The sequence below is a fragment of the Equus asinus genome, chromosome 19, assembly GCF_041296235.1.
Source record: "Equus asinus isolate D_3611 breed Donkey chromosome 19, EquAss-T2T_v2, whole genome shotgun sequence".
NCBI classification, from domain to species: domain Eukaryota; kingdom Metazoa; phylum Chordata; class Mammalia; order Perissodactyla; family Equidae; genus Equus; species Equus asinus.
In genome coordinates, this window is record NC_091808.1 from 22988318 (window position 1) to 23007070 (window position 18753).

Genomic DNA, 18753 nt, shown 5'->3' on the forward strand with positions numbered 1-18753 from the left:
ATCTGCCAGTCATCACTATTCCTTCCTTGCCAGTAAATAATACAAAAACATGTCTTAAATCTGCTCAGCTGAGTATTTTTTCTTAACTTTCTAGAATTAGAAATTTGTGTCACACAAAGAAGGGCCTCATGACTGCAGCAGAACTGCAAACATTGAGTGGCACGTCACAGCCGTTTATTTGACCTATAAACTTTGAGATGCAAAATACGATCAGCTGAGCTCTTTTAAATGCTATATAGATGTTTAGTATAACAATTGGACTGACTCATTTATCCACCTTTCTATTCATTCAACAAGCATTTATTGAATATCTCTTATGTATCTTGTTCTCCCTCAGTAACAGATTTTTGTATATTTTTAAAAATTAAATGTTTGTGGGGTGGATCTGTGAGAAGAATTTCTGGAGTATGATTTTCAACCTTGCTAACTCCTCTTGGCAAAATGCCATCACTTATTATGGGCTGGCTTATTGGGTTAAATTTTCACACCTAAAAAAATTTGTTACTTTGTTTTCTCACTTTGATACCAGATGCCTTACATCTGTTAATAACGAAGGAAGTATAAGGCATATATTGTTGGGGGCAATAAGAATAGTCTGTGTTAATTTACCATGACGAAGTAGACTTTAATTACATGCACTAAATGGTTTTATTACTTTTTCCTTCCAGCACCCTTTTGCTTCTCCCTTTATAAAGACATCATTAACATGCCTGCTGGGCTTGTCATTTGGGCTTTCTTGAAACCTATGCTGTTGGGAAAGATTTTGTACGCACCATATACCCCCATCACAAAGGCAATAATGGAAAAGGTTTGACAATTATAGCTGAAAGTTTCTATCTTGAGTATTAAGATGATTTTTAAAGTACTCAACTTCTGAATTTACTCTAGCTGACTCAGATTTCTTTATATCTCACCTACTATTACCCTTGGCTTTCTGAAACTCTTGATAATTCTCAACTTCTGCCCCGTATATGTGTAAACAATGTGGATTGGGTGGTAGCCCTTTGAAGAGAAAGGAACCATGTTGACGCTTGAGAATGAGGTTAAAGAAAGATCTCAGATTTTTTGATTTATCTCCCAAAGCAGAAAATTCTTTTTCTAACTTTCTAACTAGTTTTCTAACTAGTTCTAACTTTCAAGTATGTAAAAATAATGGTACTAGAGAAAACAATGTTGGAGCATTATATAACTAGTTTGGACAAAAACAGTCCCTAAGTTATAGATTCTTGGCTTCATATTTGGTTGTGCAATTTAACATCTTATATATTTATAGAAGATAGATGTTGATAAAGACAACATTATTAATAGTAACTATACTTATCATCTACCTAAGTTAACCATAATAGCATTTCTCTCACACTTTCGAAGTTGGCTTTAATGATTTAAATTATAAACTTAATGCTTTTAAAATGATAGAGTGAAAGTGAAAAAAATCTCTGCTTTACCATTACTTGGCCATTAAACCATAGTTTAGGTGAATATAACATTACTTTTAGGTCAATATAAAAATGGACATATCACTGATTTCTAGAATGCTCTTTGTATTGTTTGTATTTTAATACTTTATTTGCTTTATTGACTGCACACCTCTACATAATTTTGCATAAATGAAGTCATCATGTGCTTGTTTTCCATACGTTCCGTCTTTTTTTCTTTCCTTTTTGCTTGACTGTCACCTCTTTCTCTTCTCTTGATTCTGCTTTTTTCTTTCATGTAAACTAATGAATGTTAGCATTCAAAGATGTCTTTCTATAATTTATGCACATTTCTCTAATCCTTTATAGATTATTACACTATATATGCATTCATATGCAGAGTTCTTTGGCCATTGTTTGCATTATTAAAAATCATGTCCTGTTTGTCTTTCTCTGTCTGGCTTATTTCGCTTAATATAATACCTTGAAGGTCCATCCATGTTGTTGCAAATGGCAAGATTTTGTTTGAAGGTTGTAAACTTTTTAATACCATAGAATTTACTCAGCCAATCCTTAGCTGTTGGGCATTCGTGTAGTTTCCAGTGTTTGCTTTTGCATATGGTTTACACAGTGGTATTTTTATTCCAATGAGATGAATGGTCAAGATGGAGGGATTGAAGGATATTGTATTTTGTTTTAATTACTGTTGTCAGATTGCTTTTCAAAAAAGGCAGCGACACATCCATTTCTACCAGCAATATATGAGAGCATCCTTCTTCTTATATCCATGAAGAGAGATGTTCCTGTAATGTAAAGTTAAGTGCATCATTGGTAAAAATGAATAACTTGTGAGAACTCGAGAAAGCATACTTTCTTTTGGGCTGTAATTCACTGTGAAGCAAACCCATAAATTTTCCAGAATTTTTATAGACGATCTTGATCCTATAAAAGCTACCGTTGAAAAACTTTGGACCATGTGGGAAATTTCTGACAATATATTTTTTTTACTAACTCGACCTGCTAGAACTGTTTCTTAAAGTTATATAGCAAAGCAACCTTAAGATATCTTTTTGAAACATAGAACAAATACTAATGGGCCAGATCTGTTTTTGTTTCTCCTTCTTTAAGTCTAATGCAACTCTGAGGCAGCTGGCGGAATTAAGAGAAAAATCTCAAGAGTGGATGGATAAGTCACCACTTTTCATGAATTCTTTCCACCTGTTAAACCAGACGATTCCAATGCTCCAGGTAGGAGAGGGTTCTGTCATTCACCTTCGTAGGAATTATAATTCTTTGAGATTTTAATCACATTCGTTAAGGGAATGGGCAGATAGTACCTTAGAATCCATATGCAACACAGTAAAATTACCTCCGCTTCAGAGAGCGGGTCTGAGACAGGATAACAGACCCATCACTCACATTGATCATCATCTTCACCTCTTGTAGTGCAGCTTCTCCATCTGTAATTCGGAGATAAGCCATCTTACAAGTTGATCTTGAGACATAATTAATGACGTAAATCTTGTTTTCCAAAAATAAAATGCTATAGAAACTACTTCAGATTTGCTAATTTTATTTATTTATGCACATTAAATTATATTTTACTATTTTAACAGAATCAGCCCTCCTAAAATATTAATATTCTGGAGAAGAACGTTAAATTTGGGGAATTCTTTTGTTGAAACATACAATACTGTAGTTTAGGTTAAATATTTGACAATACAACTCAAATACAGCTCACACTGGTTGAAAAGTGTAATTTGCAATGCTTGCAAAAGATGTAAGGTTTTCTGAAGATGATGCAAAAAATGTGGGGAAATGTTCCAATCAGAGATATTGACAACTACAGATGGAGCAGCAGAGTTAGACAAGCTGTCAATTGGAGAAGAGAAAATGGCAAGAATGATGACAATATAAGAACTTCAAGAGAGAATGGCTTGCATATCAAAGAATTGAGAGAGGCGCGTGAAAAACTGATGGAGCTGTAAAATATTTTTGCAGAAAGCAAGTTCCCTTCTCTATAGTCATGTGCAAGAAGTTAAGCACAGAATGAAGAATTTGTATCATACAACTTTGTCAGAAAAATTATAACCAAAAGATGCTTTACACAGTCTTTGTTTTAAGTAACAATTAGCGCATAGTTACAATTACAACCTGAATTTTATTATGAAGAATTAAACAAATTTCTAAAGCAGATATTTAATACATTTAATTAATACAAAATAAAATTTTCATCAAACATCTTCCCTACAATTTACCATTAAATCTTAAGTGTGTTCATTTTAAGTGGCTTTTTTAAGTAATCTTAGATAACAAAGACCGGTTGAATAGGACTTTATTGACATATGTAGTTAGCTAAGTGGAAGATTGCTCTTTTCTCCTAAAACTTGTTTTCTGTGAGCAGAAAAAAGTGACACGTATTATTTCATTCGGGAAAGTTTTGTTAGCTAACTCAGTGAATTAATAAAGGACATGATCTATGCATAATTGTTTCAGAGTGCAGTAATTTGCTGAGAAGAAACTCTGTGGCCATGTCCATAAAGAGATCCTCATCTAATGGCAGTATCTTTATTCTGTTCTAGACGAAATAAAGCATTATTCTCAATTATTGAGGAAAAGCTTATTCCTGCAAATGTACACAGAATTTGAAATTTCAAGCTTTAATAGCACCACATCTGGCTTTGCCATTGTGAACCCTAGGCAAATGCCTTAAAATACATCATCTACAGTTTATGAATCTCTAAAATGGGTATATTGGTAAGCGCTTCACAGACTTGTGAAGATAATGTGTGTGGAAGCATCTGAAAGTAGTATTATATTTCATAGAGAAGACATTGTAAAAAGAGGTGGGAGAACGGAAATATGATTCCATAGATCATCTCTGAATTGCATCTAACACAGTGCTCTGCCTACTAGTGACGCTTGATTCAGATTTTCCCCTATGCACAAGTTAATTCCTGGTGAATAGTTCGATTTTAAAGGACTTGCGTCGTCATAGTGAGGAGCTGTGTGATAGCTGTCGGTCTACACGCTGCCAACTACTGACAGACCCTCAGCAGCTTTGGATTTAGCAAATTAATTCTTATATATATGCTTTATTAATACATATCCTTTTTTTTCATTGCGGTAACAGTGGTTTATAATGTTACATAAATTCCAGGTGTGCATCGTTACATATTTTGATTTCTGTGTAGATTACTGCATGTTCACCACCCAAAGACTAATTAGAATCCGTCACCACACACATAATACATACTATTCTTAATCATTTATCTCTATGGTAACAAAACTGAATATCTTGATAAGAAGGACAGAATAATAAGTGGTACTGAACTGTCCCCTAAAGGGACAACTGACTTAAGCCTAACTCACATAAAAACTCGGCTTTGAATTTACACATAAGATAAATAAACATTTCTCCAATCAAGTTGAATTCTCTCTTCAACTTTTCCTTAGCCCTTATTAATTGTGTGTCCTTAGGGGAATTTACACAGCTTCTTTAACCCCAGCTTTGTCATCTATTACCTGAGGACAATAACTGTACTTACTCCAAGGTGTTATTGAAAAGTGAGAAAGAAAACGGAGGTAAACTCCATCAGATAGTCCCCATGACATAGAAAGAACTCAAGAAGTAGCACCTAGTAATACTTCTACAGTGACGGAAGTTATGTCTTCTAATTTGGAAGATAGCTATAAAAGCCTTTATGTTTTAAAGCATTTATGTTTTTTCTAAATATTCAGTCTTTCTATGAATATGGAGTAATTTAAAATTTTATCATCAGTTTATTTTTCCATGTTCACATAGTTGCACTTATTATGATATAACACAGTATTATAATAGTTTACATTTGACTGTTCTGATAAGATGAATCCTTCATACCTATTTTATAGAAGAGTAACCCGCAGCTGGGAAAGGCTGGGTGTTTGCTGGAAGCCTCACAGCTGGGAAGTAGAACAACTAAGATACGAATCTATTGTGATGCCAAATTCCTTGTAGACACCACAATGTTTAAAAGTTGTTTTTGTTCCGGTTAAACAAAACTCAACTGTGAACCACCAAAACTGTGTATAGCATATATTAAAGTCAAATGACACAATAGCTATGGGAAAGAGGACTGTTAAATTGAATATAATTTCCTAACGTTGATAATTATGGTTGGATCTGGCCACATTAGCATACTGACCAATTTATGTCTATAGACAAGCAAAACCCCAGCCTTTCAAGGCATTGCTGGCCACATACCTTCTGTTTATTTCTCAGGGATTTGTATGCGAGTCTTTGTAAGATGGCGCACTGATAATGCCCGGTGGTAGTTACTTCATTTCACTGTGAGTCTCATTAGAGATGATGATTAAACATGTTTTCTTCTTGTATTGAAACTGATCCCCTATTATTATTTGTTAGAATACTCTAAGGAACCCCTTTGTGCAAGTTTTTGTAAAGTTCTCCGTGGGACTTGATGCTGTTGAACTATTGAAACAGATAGATGAACTTGGTGAGTCCAGATTCACAAAACTTTTATTCACTAGTCATGACAGAAATGTGAAAAACATTGTCCCATATAAGAACTTTTCCTTTTCTTCTGTACTTGGTTTCTAGCTAGTTATTCCAAGAAAAGTAAAATCTTGGATATATCCATGATCCTCTTCCCAGATAGTTGTACAATTGCAAGTAGTAATGATTATTTGCGTACCCAGTGTCTGTGGTTGGTTTCAATAATGATAATGCAATAGACTCCGTGCGTATGCAGCTTTTCCTACAGTCATGGGTAGGTTGGTAGGTCCCTAGAAGTAAGAGGACACTTTTTTTTTGGTAACTATGAAAAGCAAATCCTTAAGGACAAAGAAAGATGAAATGGTTTATTTCTGGCTACATTTAACTTTTTATCTCCACTGGCCTCCATATCACTTGACTAACCCAGAGCGTAACTGAAAGAGGTTATAGAACTGGCAAGAGTAAAACAAAGGTAAGGCAGAGACTCAAAAGAAAATAAACCTACATCAGTATTCAAGGTTGGATCCTCCTCTTACGGTCATTTAAAAGGAACAGGCTGAAAGGATCAAAGGAAGCTGTCTGAACCTGTGCATTCCTTCTGCCACATTCCCACCTTCAGCCTCAGGGATGCAAGACATCTAATTCAGTCTGTGTCTGATTCACTGTTGCTATGCAACCACGGGAATGAGGAAGGGATTGAGAGCATCAGAATTTGGCAGCAGTGGAGCAAATGGCCCTCCTCCTCCCTGGTGCCCCTGGGACACGAGTGCCTTACATTGTGCACCAATGGGGAGGAACTATGCTTGTGCTTATATTGTATATAATCGCATGCGTTTTATGAGAGTTGACTGTTTAACTAAAGAAAAGCATTAGTGGATTTATTCTCTAAAAGCATCATTTGGGTAAGAAACCATTTGACTAAAATATCAGGTATATACAACAAAGTTTTTATACAGATTTTATCAGTCCTACTTTAGATGTGGGAGGGAGTTTTAGAATTTAAAATAAGACTAAAATAAATATAACAATGAAACTTGATGCTTGTGTAATTATATATGTAACTTGTCTAAGAGGTTGTATAGTTTGAACATGGGGAACACTGACCCTCATAGCTCTTCTTTGATTCTGTCTACCAGCTTTTCTAAAGAATCTTTGGTGTTGTGTTGATTTCCAATGACCGCTGGAGGCCACTGTTCAACCACAATTCTACCCCTCCCCCACCAATGTCCCTATCAACAAACCATTTCATTTTCAATTCTAATGAGAGTGCATTTAAGACTTGCTCTCTATGAGAAATGAAGTCTTCTATTGAAGTCTTCTATGGAACGGTTACCTTTGGGTTCTGTGAGGAGGGTTTTACGATATTCACAGTGTTCTCGGTATTTATGATGATCAAGTCAATGAAAATTTAATTGGCCAAGTGATTTATTAACTTGTAATTTCATATTTACCCTTTGTCTCAGTTGATTTCCTCATAAGGAATCATGAAATTAAACAGCAATTAAATCCTCTTTCTTCCAGAATAATTACCTGAAATGAAATCTTGATCATTTTGTCTAGATTAATACAGATATCAATAGAGATAACTCACATAAGGTTTTAAATCAAACAATATTAGAAAGTTGCAACAATGTGGCATGGATTCTCATAGTCTCCTAAGAACTGATTCTGTAGCACAACTTAGTACATGACGTCGTTTATTGGTTCTGCACACTCAACACAGGCTTTTCTTTGTCTAAATTCTTATAAGCACATTCCCTGAACAAAGTAAGCCTTTCTGTTTATTGGAAACTTTCATCTCTAATTCATAGTTTTCTTCCTAACTACACGCAGATTGAGTTTTAAAAAAACTTATCCACCTTTAGTCATTGGTTAATTAAACTATTGCAGAATAAACTTTTAAATTAGTTTGTATTATCCTTGGAACTTGGGTTTACTGTATCTGTAACTTGCTCAACATTCTCCTCTATGAATGTTTGGACAACTGGACACGTTTTCCTAGGTGTATGGTACTGGATATGTTTAGAGTAAATTCTACAACTTCCTGTTATTTATAAGCTAGTTTAATGTTTAAAACTTACCCCAAAATCAGTATTTTGTCTCATTACTACTAGAAACAACATTATAATACAACATGATAATATACTTTTTGTCTCTTTAGATAGTCTAAGGCTGAAATTGGAGAACAGCATTGACCTCATCGATCATCTCAACACACTGTCTTCCCTGACAGTAAATATTTCCTCCTGTGTGTCATATGACCGTATTCAGGCAGCACAAAGTGTTGAGGAAATGGAGAGAGAAGCTAAAAGACTCTACAAAAGCAATGAACTCTTTGGAAGTAAGGGTTATTCTGCTAGAGTTTGAGCTTCTCTTTGTACTAAAATTGGCCAAATTCTTGCCTCACCTCTTTCATCTAGAACTTAGGAAAGTAGTCTGGGAGGTCACTGTCCCTTCTGATGTCCTTAGAAAAGAGAACCTTTCATGTAGTCAACCAACCACGTTGTCTGAGGAGCCTTCAATGTGTGTGTAATTTTGTTGGTGTGGTTAAAATTAAGATCGAAAAGAATTACATAGTTACAGGGTGAAGTCAAGATTATTTATTTTAAAGCGTGTGTGTGTGTGTTTTAATTTCAGTAAGTGGCAGAGACTGATATATTTTTAATCTGGCTACTTAGTTTGTGATTATATTCTCAAACTCCTGCTTTGAATCTCTGAGGTCGTCACTTCCAATCAGTTATCTTTTTCGTAAATTAGAAGCCTGCACTTACTGTCACATTACTGACTCAATTGTCTGTTTGGTGGCTCCCTAACTGTACCCTCCAAACAATGAATAAGGTCAACCATTAAATAACCTTTCTGCTCTTGTTGCCATTTTATTTTTAGGTGTTATTTTTAAGCTTCCTTCTAACAGAAACCAGCACAGAAGCTATGACTCTGAAAATGTCTCTCTTCCTCCCGTCATAAAATATACCATCCGCATGAGTCTCAAGACCTCACAGACCACGAGAAGCATAAGAACCAAGATTTGGGCCCCGGGACCACACAATTCTCCATCACTCAACCAGATCTATGGCAGGGCTTTTATTTACTTGCAGGATAGTATTGAAAGAGCAATCATTGAATTGCAGACCGGAAGGAACTGCCAGGAAGTAGCAGTCCAGGTCCAAGCAATTCCTTACCCCTGCTACATGAAAGACAAGTAAGTCTGGGCACTTCCAGCCCTTCTTAGTAGTCACTTTTTTGAGAGCTCATTTCTGTTTATTCATTCCCATACATCAGGTGAAGGGGCAACATTCACCAAACCTTAGCCAAATACCTGTTTCCAGGAAAGGGTCCACATTATAGGTAACAGCTACACTACAGCTGCTCATAGTTACAGATGATGGCAGAGTTCTTACTAAATGATGTATATTTTCTTTATCATAACCCTTAGCTTTCCAAGAACATTGGCCCTTGAATTAGGAGAACTGGACTCCAGACCTGAGTGCACTGCTGCATGATTTTAATGTTACCTGCTGTCTATAGGTCTTGCCTTTCTCTAGTCAAAGGAGGGCGTTAAACAAGACAATCTTACAATCTCTCCTAACTCTCAAATTTAACGAGATATCTGTGCATGTATGGTCAATTTTAAGGAAAAATTTTTGATGAAACGGATCATTGATCAACTCTCTGAGATAAATATTGTGCTATCTGAAACTATTTCATGGACTATCAGTCCACTTGCTAGGAATCTTTATCTAAAGGGGTTTGCTAAATGAACAAAAAATGTAAAGATCATGCTTTTAGACAATGGAATTTGAATGTTCAAGAAATATGCCAGTCAGGTAGCCCTGAGTGTCTCTTCCACTCTGACCACAGTGAAAAAATAAGGTCAAAGGACTACGTTTTTCAAGCTCACCCTCCTACACAAAAGCTTGAGGCTGAATATTCCTGTAAAGGAATTGTGCTTGTTATTCAGCTCGGTTAGTGCAGCTTATGTACAATTCAGATGGTTCTGGGTTTTTTTTTCTTTATTTCTTTCTATTGATGCTCTGTCTCCTTTGGCTGCTTCAAAAGCTATAGATGAGATGAGGTTATGTAACCCTTTGTGCAGCTGTGATACTGGGACAGACGAGGATTCCATCAGTGGGTTGTCAAGGTTAGCAGCTCATTGTGGAGGCCAGTCAGGACTTTGCAGCCTGAACTGTGTGTGCACTGCACAGCATGCATGAATAGTAAAGACCTGTGGGTTCTATTAAATGAAAATTCTCATCTATTTTCCTGCTCATTCTTTTTGTAATTTTCATATCTTGTACCCTTGTAAATTTTCACACCTAGGATGGTGGGTACCTGGATGCTTCTTTTAAGAGTAAAAGTAACTGTACTCTGCATTCTTTGTGAGAGTATGGTCATAATGCCTTACATTTACATATAATGTCTTTGTCGCATGCCAAGTGCTTTCACATATATTATTTCATTTGTTCCCTCCAAGGACTTCGTAAGATAAGTGGGAACAGGTATTATCAGCCATACTTTCCAGATGAAAAGACTGAAATCCAAAAAGCTTAAGTAACTTGTCCAAAGTAGTGTAGATGGTACTGCACTGGTCCTGCGAGACCAGCATTTTCTACTTTATACTATACCAAGCCTAAAATACGCAGTCACTTGGAAGAAATATTACAGGGAATTTGTTATTAACAAATGAGAGACTATGCTTAATTCTAGAGCCAGAAACAGCATCAAGGCTGGACCTCAACCAAGACAAAATTCATTCAACAAATATTCTTTAAGTGCCTACCCCATGCTAGACAATTTCCCAGGAACCAAAAAAATGGATGTGGCCTCCGCCCTCACTCCTCCCCCAGCAAAAAACCCCTCATCTCTCTGATGGTGATACACCGAGGATGCCAAAGTGATAATGAGTGATGGCAAGGTCGTGTCCCTTTAATATTTGCATTTTCATGGGGAACTTGAAGGTAATTCCTTAGCCTTATAGATTAGAAAGGAAGTGGCCTTGGGACCTTTCTCCAAACGATAGCTTCCGTGGAGGCTAACACGCAAAACAGATCAATTTAGAGTTTCTCTCAGTGGAAACTCCTCATTTGCCTTAGCCCATGGAAAGTGGCTAATGTCAGAATCATGGTTCTCAAACTATGGCCCTCGGACCAGCAACATAGGCATCACCTGGGAAATTGTTTAAAATGCAAATTCATTACTCTACCCTAGGTATGATAAATCAGAAGCTTATGGGTGGGGGTCAGAAATCTGTTTTAATAAAGCCCTTCCAGCGTTTCTGATTCACGCTCAACTTTGAGAAACACTGCATTTGAACTCTCAGGTATTGTGGGCAGGCCACTCAGGAAGGCCACATTTGGGGCCTGATGAAGACTTCTAGTGACTCTCTCATTTAGCACATTACCAGAAAAAACCTTTCTGTACTGTTTATGAAACATCTCCTGGAGAATTATTTTAAGGAATTCAAGTTCTTTGTCTGCATTTTAAATTGAATGCTTTGAGTTTTATTTTATTTCATTTTGGGAAATTTAGTTTAATAATAACTATGAGTTTCTGAAGAGTGGATAAATACAGTAATTTGGGAAGATATAGCTTTTAGCTTGATAAACCAATCACCATCTAATTTTAAATCTGCCTTTTAGATAAGAATTTAGTTTAGACAAAAAGGCTTTGAGCCTTGCAAATATATCTATATAATGATTATTTTCCTGGACAGGACATACTCAAACACATTTTAAACAATGTGGCAATTTTAGCTAACAATCCAGAGCCGTTTTTGCCTCTTGCAACATTACAGCAAGAAAATCTTGGGTCCACTGTTAAGTCAGCTTCACATTCCATAAATAAAGGTGTAATATTGATGATTATTCTCAAATTCAAAACGAGTATAATTTCAATGTAAGAGAGCGTGTGTTCTTTGTATATTACAATCTGCAAGGATGACATTCATTTTGGTCACTGGATTTTTGTGTTTTGTTTTGTTTTTTTACAGCTTCCTAACCAGTGTCTCTTATTCTCTTCCAATTGTGCTCATGGTTGCCTGGGTTGTATTTATAGCTGCATTTGTAAAAAAGCTTGTTTATGAGAAAGATCTCCGGCTTCATGAGGTACATTGAGTATTTCTTCTTATTATGAATAAGTTCTATTTGTATAATCATTAATTTCTGTGATTTTCATCATGCCTATGCCAAATCCGAAAGCCTGACCCATACCTTGTGAATTAGATGGAAAAATACGTATTTTTGTTTGTTGTTTGCTATTTTTGCGTTTTTCTGGTATGTATTTTTAATAAAGGCAGCTGATAAGGCAATATTTCATCTTCTGGAAAAGTTACATAAAAGTTATTTTATAAGTGCTTTTGAAAAACAAAATCCGAATAATTCTGAATAAAATTTGAGTACAATTTATGATCTTAAGGATAATTTTTGCCTAGGGAGTTACCTATATGAGTTAGGATCTAACAGAGGAAGTTTAAATGACAACACTACTACTATTAGGGCAAGAGATTGTTGGCATGGTAACCAAAGTCCAAAGGAAGATACAGATATAGATACAGACATAGACATATGGCTTGTTTCAGCTCTCAAGAAGCAAATTCTCTTTCCAGTGTACTTGTCTTCTTCAATTACCTTCTCCCCTCTCTCCCACTGACTCATGATTTATAGAGACTAAGAATTTCAGGTTATGCTACTGATTAGGTTAAAAATATGACAATGGAAGACAGGACCTGGGATGTAAAGTGTGATTTCTTCTTAAGCATGCTCTTTATCATCATCCTCAAATCCAAAATATAAATTCTTATTAGCATTTATCAAAAAGCATTGTGTGATTGCATTGGAATAGACATTATTTTATCTGGTCATCCTGTAATGAATCCATTCTTACCCTCACTCATGGAGTGAAAAGAAAGCAGAAGCATTTCAAAACTGGGGCCTAATAATTATTGCAAGGCCTGGCTGACAACCTGAAATAACGAGGTTGGAGTAACCTGTTAGTCCACTTGTACCTTCAGGCTTCCTTTGCCAATGCTTCTAGGCAATGGATTGTTTCTCCTTCCAAGGTACAAACAACTGCTCCATATTTTCAGTTCAACAGCCACTTCCAGGGTTGTCATAGAGTTTGAACCTATCCTAGTTACCATTTCAATTTGAATTCTGTGTGACTTTCACAGCTGCATTCTTGTATTTCAGTTACAATTTGGTAAATGTCTCATCAGTTTGTTTGAGCCCTGTTGTATTCAGGACTGCGTGCAATGATTTCTTAATTCCAGTTTAGAAACTTGAATCTGTGCCTTGGACCATAATTGTGGCTGCAAGCTCTTACCTTATATTTCTCTTTTAGGTTCCTGGTACTCATAAGTGAATGTTCACAGATAAAAGGAAAACTTTGAAGTAGAAAACTGACAGAAAACGAGTTCTTTTCTACTTCAAAATAAATATCTACCTTAAAAATATTTTTGGCAGAAACACACAGTAAATATAAGTATGTGTGTGATATATATGTATGTATGATGTATATATATAATATACTCACTATATAAGTATATACATACATATAAAATACACACACTGTATTATTTTGCCTTTGAAGGAGATGCTTTCTGAGTACATCTATGTATGTCACCAAAAAATATCAAAGCATAATGAAGAGTCCTTTCTCAATTGAAGACTTGAAAGACGTATTTTTAACCATGAACCAGTTTCTAGTTGGTAGCTGTGTCTTCATGTCGCAGTCATTTATTTTCAAAATTTAGCCGCCTGATATTGGGGGTCAAAGTGACAGAACAGAAGATCACTGAACGTGGAATCAGAGTCAGGCTTTGTGTCTTCCCGTTCATAGTCCCTTGGGCCCAATCCCTTTAACTCTCTGAGTCTCCTCATCGAGACGTCATTCAGCAGGATATTTCCAGAACGTGCTTTCTCACTGCCAGAAGAGACGATGATTCAATTATCTATATTTTATCATTTCCAAGATAATGATTCTTTTCTTCACATTTTAAACCCTCTGAAATTGGGATGCGTTGATAGATCAGGGTGATAATTTATTTGGCAGTGATTTTTCTTTCTTGGTGGCATATAAAATAATGGCACATCTTAAAATCAGTGATGCCCAAAATTCAAAAGAATACAGTCTGTTTGTAAGTGGAATTGATGGAAGCAGGTGTGGCATGAGTGGAATGTTCCCACTACCTCCTGCTCAGCCCCCCTCCACTGCCCACAGTTCTAAACTAACCTCCTCCTTTTTAAAGGGGAAAAAACTGAACCCAGAAACTCAAGAGCTGACTTGCTAAAAACCATGGAACTAGTTAATGGTCGATCTGGGTTAGTACTTAAGTGTCATGACTTCCAACCAATCCTTTTCCATATCAGAGCTACCTTCCCTCTCATAATCTTGTTTTAGTAGCATAGACTCTTAAGGTCTTTTGAAGATGATAATAGATAATCTCTTAGTCTACCAGAGATTCAAAATTACTTTTTAATACTATTTTTTTTATAATCAATTAAGGTCTAAATCTGTCCACTCACTACTTCCTTCTCATTCCAAATTAAACTGGGTGGGCCCCATGGTGTAGTGGTTAAGTTTGGCACACTTTGCTTCAGCAGCCTGGGTTCGTGGGTTTGGAGCCCAGGTGTGGACCTACACCTCTTGTCAGCCATGCTGTGGTGGTGACCCATATATAAAGTGGAGGAAGACTGGCATAGAGGTTAGCTCAGAGCTAGTCTTCCTCAGCAAAAAAAAAAAAAAAAGTAAAAATAATACATTTTTACCTGTGTAACTGGTCTCAAATCTGGGCATGAAAACCAAGTTAGTTGCTATTTCAATGTAGCCACTAATCCTTGACCTTGTTATGGTATGAGACTCCAGTGAATTCCTTTAACTTGTTAAAGCAATTGGCAGAAATATTAATGCCCAATAAGTTTATTGATGAAATGAAGCCTGTTGTTTAAAAAAACAAACTGTTTCAAAATGACTTTCAATTGGCTTTTGTTCTGTATTCCTTGCTTTTAAGAATTAAAATATTAAAGCTATACAAAATCTGATTTTACGACACATAGGAGAGTACTTTTCCACATTATTTTCTTGATTTATGGGTTAGTTTCACCTATGTGATCTAATATAAGTCATTTATGGGGGTTTCAGTGCTTACATTCAATTGGAGACAAAATTTTGAAAATGTTCTCTCTGGGTTCAGACAGGTAAACTACAATATCTGTGGGCTGCAGAGATGTTACCAAGAATTATGCAGGGATTTTTAGCCCTTTGGTGCCTCACTTTAAACAATCTTTTATGCTTTCTTGACGTACACTATTCATCCCACTAGTGGGAGTTTAGATTATTCCAAGTAATGGTGACAACATCCTTTACATCTTATTAAAAAAATAATATAAATATCTATTATTAAGAGAATTTTTTAAAGAGATAAAGATTATCTCAGATACATGGCTTCATTTTGAGTGTATGCAGGAGGTAGAAGATGTTGTTATTCCTTATAAATTAGTGCTTGACATTCTTGTTGAATTGAATAAAGACATTGCTGTCAAGTAAATATACGAATATTTATGATTTCTTCCTGACAGCATTGATGCCAATCCTTGTGCATAAGCTTCTGTTGAATGTGGCGACATGTTCATCCAAAATCTTACAGAATCTCTTTCTTCTCCTTATTTTCTGCCATAAGCTGGGGCAGACTTTGACCACCGTGCACAGGGGTTTTCTTAAGCAACAGGTTGTCAGCTATCAATGAATTGCTCTGGCAGGTTTGGGAGGCTTGAGACAAGTGACTCTTTGATTGCAAAGCCGGCACCTGACGTTTGTCACTTTGAGAAGGAACTAATGACATCTAAGAAAGCATAGCCAACCATTCTCTGTGGGCCACATTCCATCAGCGTTTGGTCTTGTTTATTCTGACAAAGTTGGCAGTGAATCTGGATAATTTATGGATGACTTACGTGTTCTCATTGCTCTCGCTGTTTATGAATAACAGCTGTTTTCCTCATGGCATAAAATCCTGAAGTTTAGCACCGAAGTTTCATGCTAGGATGTTAAGTAGTGGATACTTTGGAAGCAGCTAACTCGATCTACTTCAATAAAAAACAATGATCAACCTCCAGTTTTTACCAACTCTTAGGCACAGGAATCTCATCCTGAGTCTCAAAAACTTCAAAATTACAGTGATAAACGCCTGGTCTTCAGGTTTGCCAAATTGTCTTTTAACAAGGCTGTGAACGGAGAATTTTCTAGATGCGTAAATGTTTTATACGGCAGCTATCAATTGTCAAGGCATGAAAGCACAGTTAGACAAATGAAGTCAGCTTTACTTTATGTCCTTGATAGTGTCCTGGATATTTTATATCCACGTTGCTAAATATATTGACATCGTCTCCTACTGACATATATTGCTATTGGGAGGGAAGTATTTTTCATATAGGCCATGTGAAATTAGGTGGTGAATGTCAGCTTTGGAGTAGTTATATGGGTTCCATAACTCCTTATTTAATTATATTCAAATAGGTACAAACTCAAAATACAAATAGCAGGAAAGGCAAATAAAAAGAGCTAAAGTATCATGGTCATAGTTGAATAGCTGAATAGCTGTGAAACGCAGTTGTAAAACATGACACATTACATTTTCTCAAATGGGTAGCGATGCAGGGAAAGAATTTCTAGAATAAGGTCTGTGAGGTCGTTTTTCACACCAAAATGTAATTTTGTTTTCAGTGGTAGATATGTAGCAATTGGAGGAAAACTTCCATGGTGAATCTTCGCTCCATGCTGACTTTTTTACTCTGACCCACGCTTGCATTCCTATGGAAATATAGGTTGAACCTTCACTGCAAAGGGTGGCAGGGCCAGGAGGAGAGAAGCACCAGGAGAGGAGAGGGTAAGGAAGAGGGCAAAGCTAAGAGGAAAAGTCAGGGCTTTTTCTCAGTGGTGATTAGCTTCAGGCCCTCAGCTTAGACCATTGGCAGTCAGGTAGCTGTTTCCATGGTAACAACCAGAGCAGCAGAGTTATCAAAATGTGATAAGTTGCAAAGGCAGAAAGTAAAATTCACTCTTCTGCTTGTAGAGCAAAAGATCCAGCACATTCACCATCTTTTTTTTCTAGACAAGTTAGGTTTAAGGGGGTGCAACCATTGAAAATCCTTTATTTTATAAAAATACTGAATTAGAAAGCTTTTAGTGGAGCATTTCTTTTGTTCATTTTTTTAAATGAAATATTGGATTCATAAGATTAAAATTAATCATGAGTTGTTAAAACTAGAAACCAAGATATCCGGGTTCTCCCAAAGTCCCACACGTCACCAAATTCAAGACGACCAGGTCCAGGGAACTTTAGATCTTTCAGAATCCCTTTGAGTTAACGCACAAGCACATCCTGCTGCTGTGTTTTTCTACCTTGGTGAGGTCCCGAGGCCTCTAGAGGATCACTGGTTATTAAAGAATGGCAGCTGAGAAAGAGATGTAGATTATCTCAGGTATATGACTTCATTTTGAGTGTATGAATGTCTTTTTGGAAAACAAAGATGGCAAACTTGCCCTAGACTGCCAGGGATTTTGAGGATGGGGAAGCTGGAGCAAAAGGCAGAGAGTCTCCCTTCAAAGTTCCCATGTTTTAAATTCTTAGGAATCAGATCAATTCTATTTCTCTCAGGAACGTGAATGCTGATTGTGGTGTTCATTAATGTTTGGTAAAATATATATATTATATATATATGGAATTTTATTATCTTAGTCCTTACATTCAATTTAAAATAAACCATGGTTTTTCACCAGCTTGAAATATTCATGTCTGCACAAATGTCAAATTTACATAAACATGTAAAATTCTGCAGGGAATACCATACTTTTTTTTTCCTGAGGAAGATTCACCCTGAGTTAACATCTGTTGCCCATCTTTCTCTATTTTGCATGTGGGTCACCGCCACAGCATGGCTGCTGCCGAGTGGTGTAGATCTATGCCTGGGAACCAAACCCAGGCTGCCAAAGCGGAGTGCACTGAACTTACCCACTAGGCCTCAGGGCTAGCCCCAGGAATGTCATAGATTTTGCTGATCTATTCTAAACTAGTTTAATGTTGAGGCATCAGTTAGATACCAGTTATAAAATGGAATTGAAAGAAAAGAGCCCATTATACTGGGACACTCTGGGAGCATACAATCTAAGATGGGCTGGCATAAGAGGTCATATTAATTTCACACAGCAAGCTTGGACAAATACTTGACTTACGTAAATAACTAAAATGCCTCATTTCATATATATGAAAAGCCTCATGGGCATCTTGGCATGGTATAGGAGTAATTGCTATTTGAGAGTATATCAGCTGAAGAAGCAGCTAACTCTTTCTCCTTTTTACAGTACATGAAGATGATGGGCGTCAACTCCTGCAGCCACTTTTTTGCCTGGCTTATAGAGAGTGTTGGATTTCTGCTGGTTACCATCATCCTCCTCATCATTATTCTCAAGTTTGGCAATATCCTTCCTAAAACAAATGGGTTCATTTTGTTCCTGTATTTTTCGGACTACAGCTTCTCAGTTATTGCCATGAGCTATCTCATCAGCGTCTTCTTCAACAACACCAACATTGCAGCTCTGATCGGAAGCCTCATCTACATCATTGCCTTTTTTCCATTCATTGTGCTAGTTACAGTTGAGAATGAGTTGAGCTATGTCGTAAAAGTATTCATGGTGAGTCAAACATCACAACCGAATGACCAGTGTGTAAAAAGAATGCACCCTGTTTTTGTTTTTAGATTCTCAAACTGAAAGTACACTTATCTAAATTTAAAAGTTCAGTGATAGAAAAATAAGCTTAATTGTCCTAATGATAGTTGTTTTCTACATCGT

At 36.4% G+C, this 18753-nt stretch overlaps 1 protein-coding gene across 1 annotated transcript in view; it reads left to right on the plus strand.

Annotated features, from left to right (window-relative positions):
* The window catches only part of ABCA12 (ATP binding cassette subfamily A member 12), a 160682-nt gene that overhangs the window by 93756 nt on the left and 48173 nt on the right, over positions 1 to 18753 (plus strand). Inside the window, exons 18-24 of the mRNA XM_014843588.3 lie at positions 669 to 808; positions 2544 to 2663; positions 5821 to 5911; positions 8072 to 8251; positions 8797 to 9112; positions 11900 to 12014; positions 18265 to 18594. Of these exons, the coding sequence (XP_014699074.2) occupies positions 669 to 808; positions 2544 to 2663; positions 5821 to 5911; positions 8072 to 8251; positions 8797 to 9112; positions 11900 to 12014; positions 18265 to 18594 (1292 nt within the window). The remainder of the gene's footprint in view (positions 1 to 668; positions 809 to 2543; positions 2664 to 5820; positions 5912 to 8071; positions 8252 to 8796; positions 9113 to 11899; positions 12015 to 18264; positions 18595 to 18753) is intronic.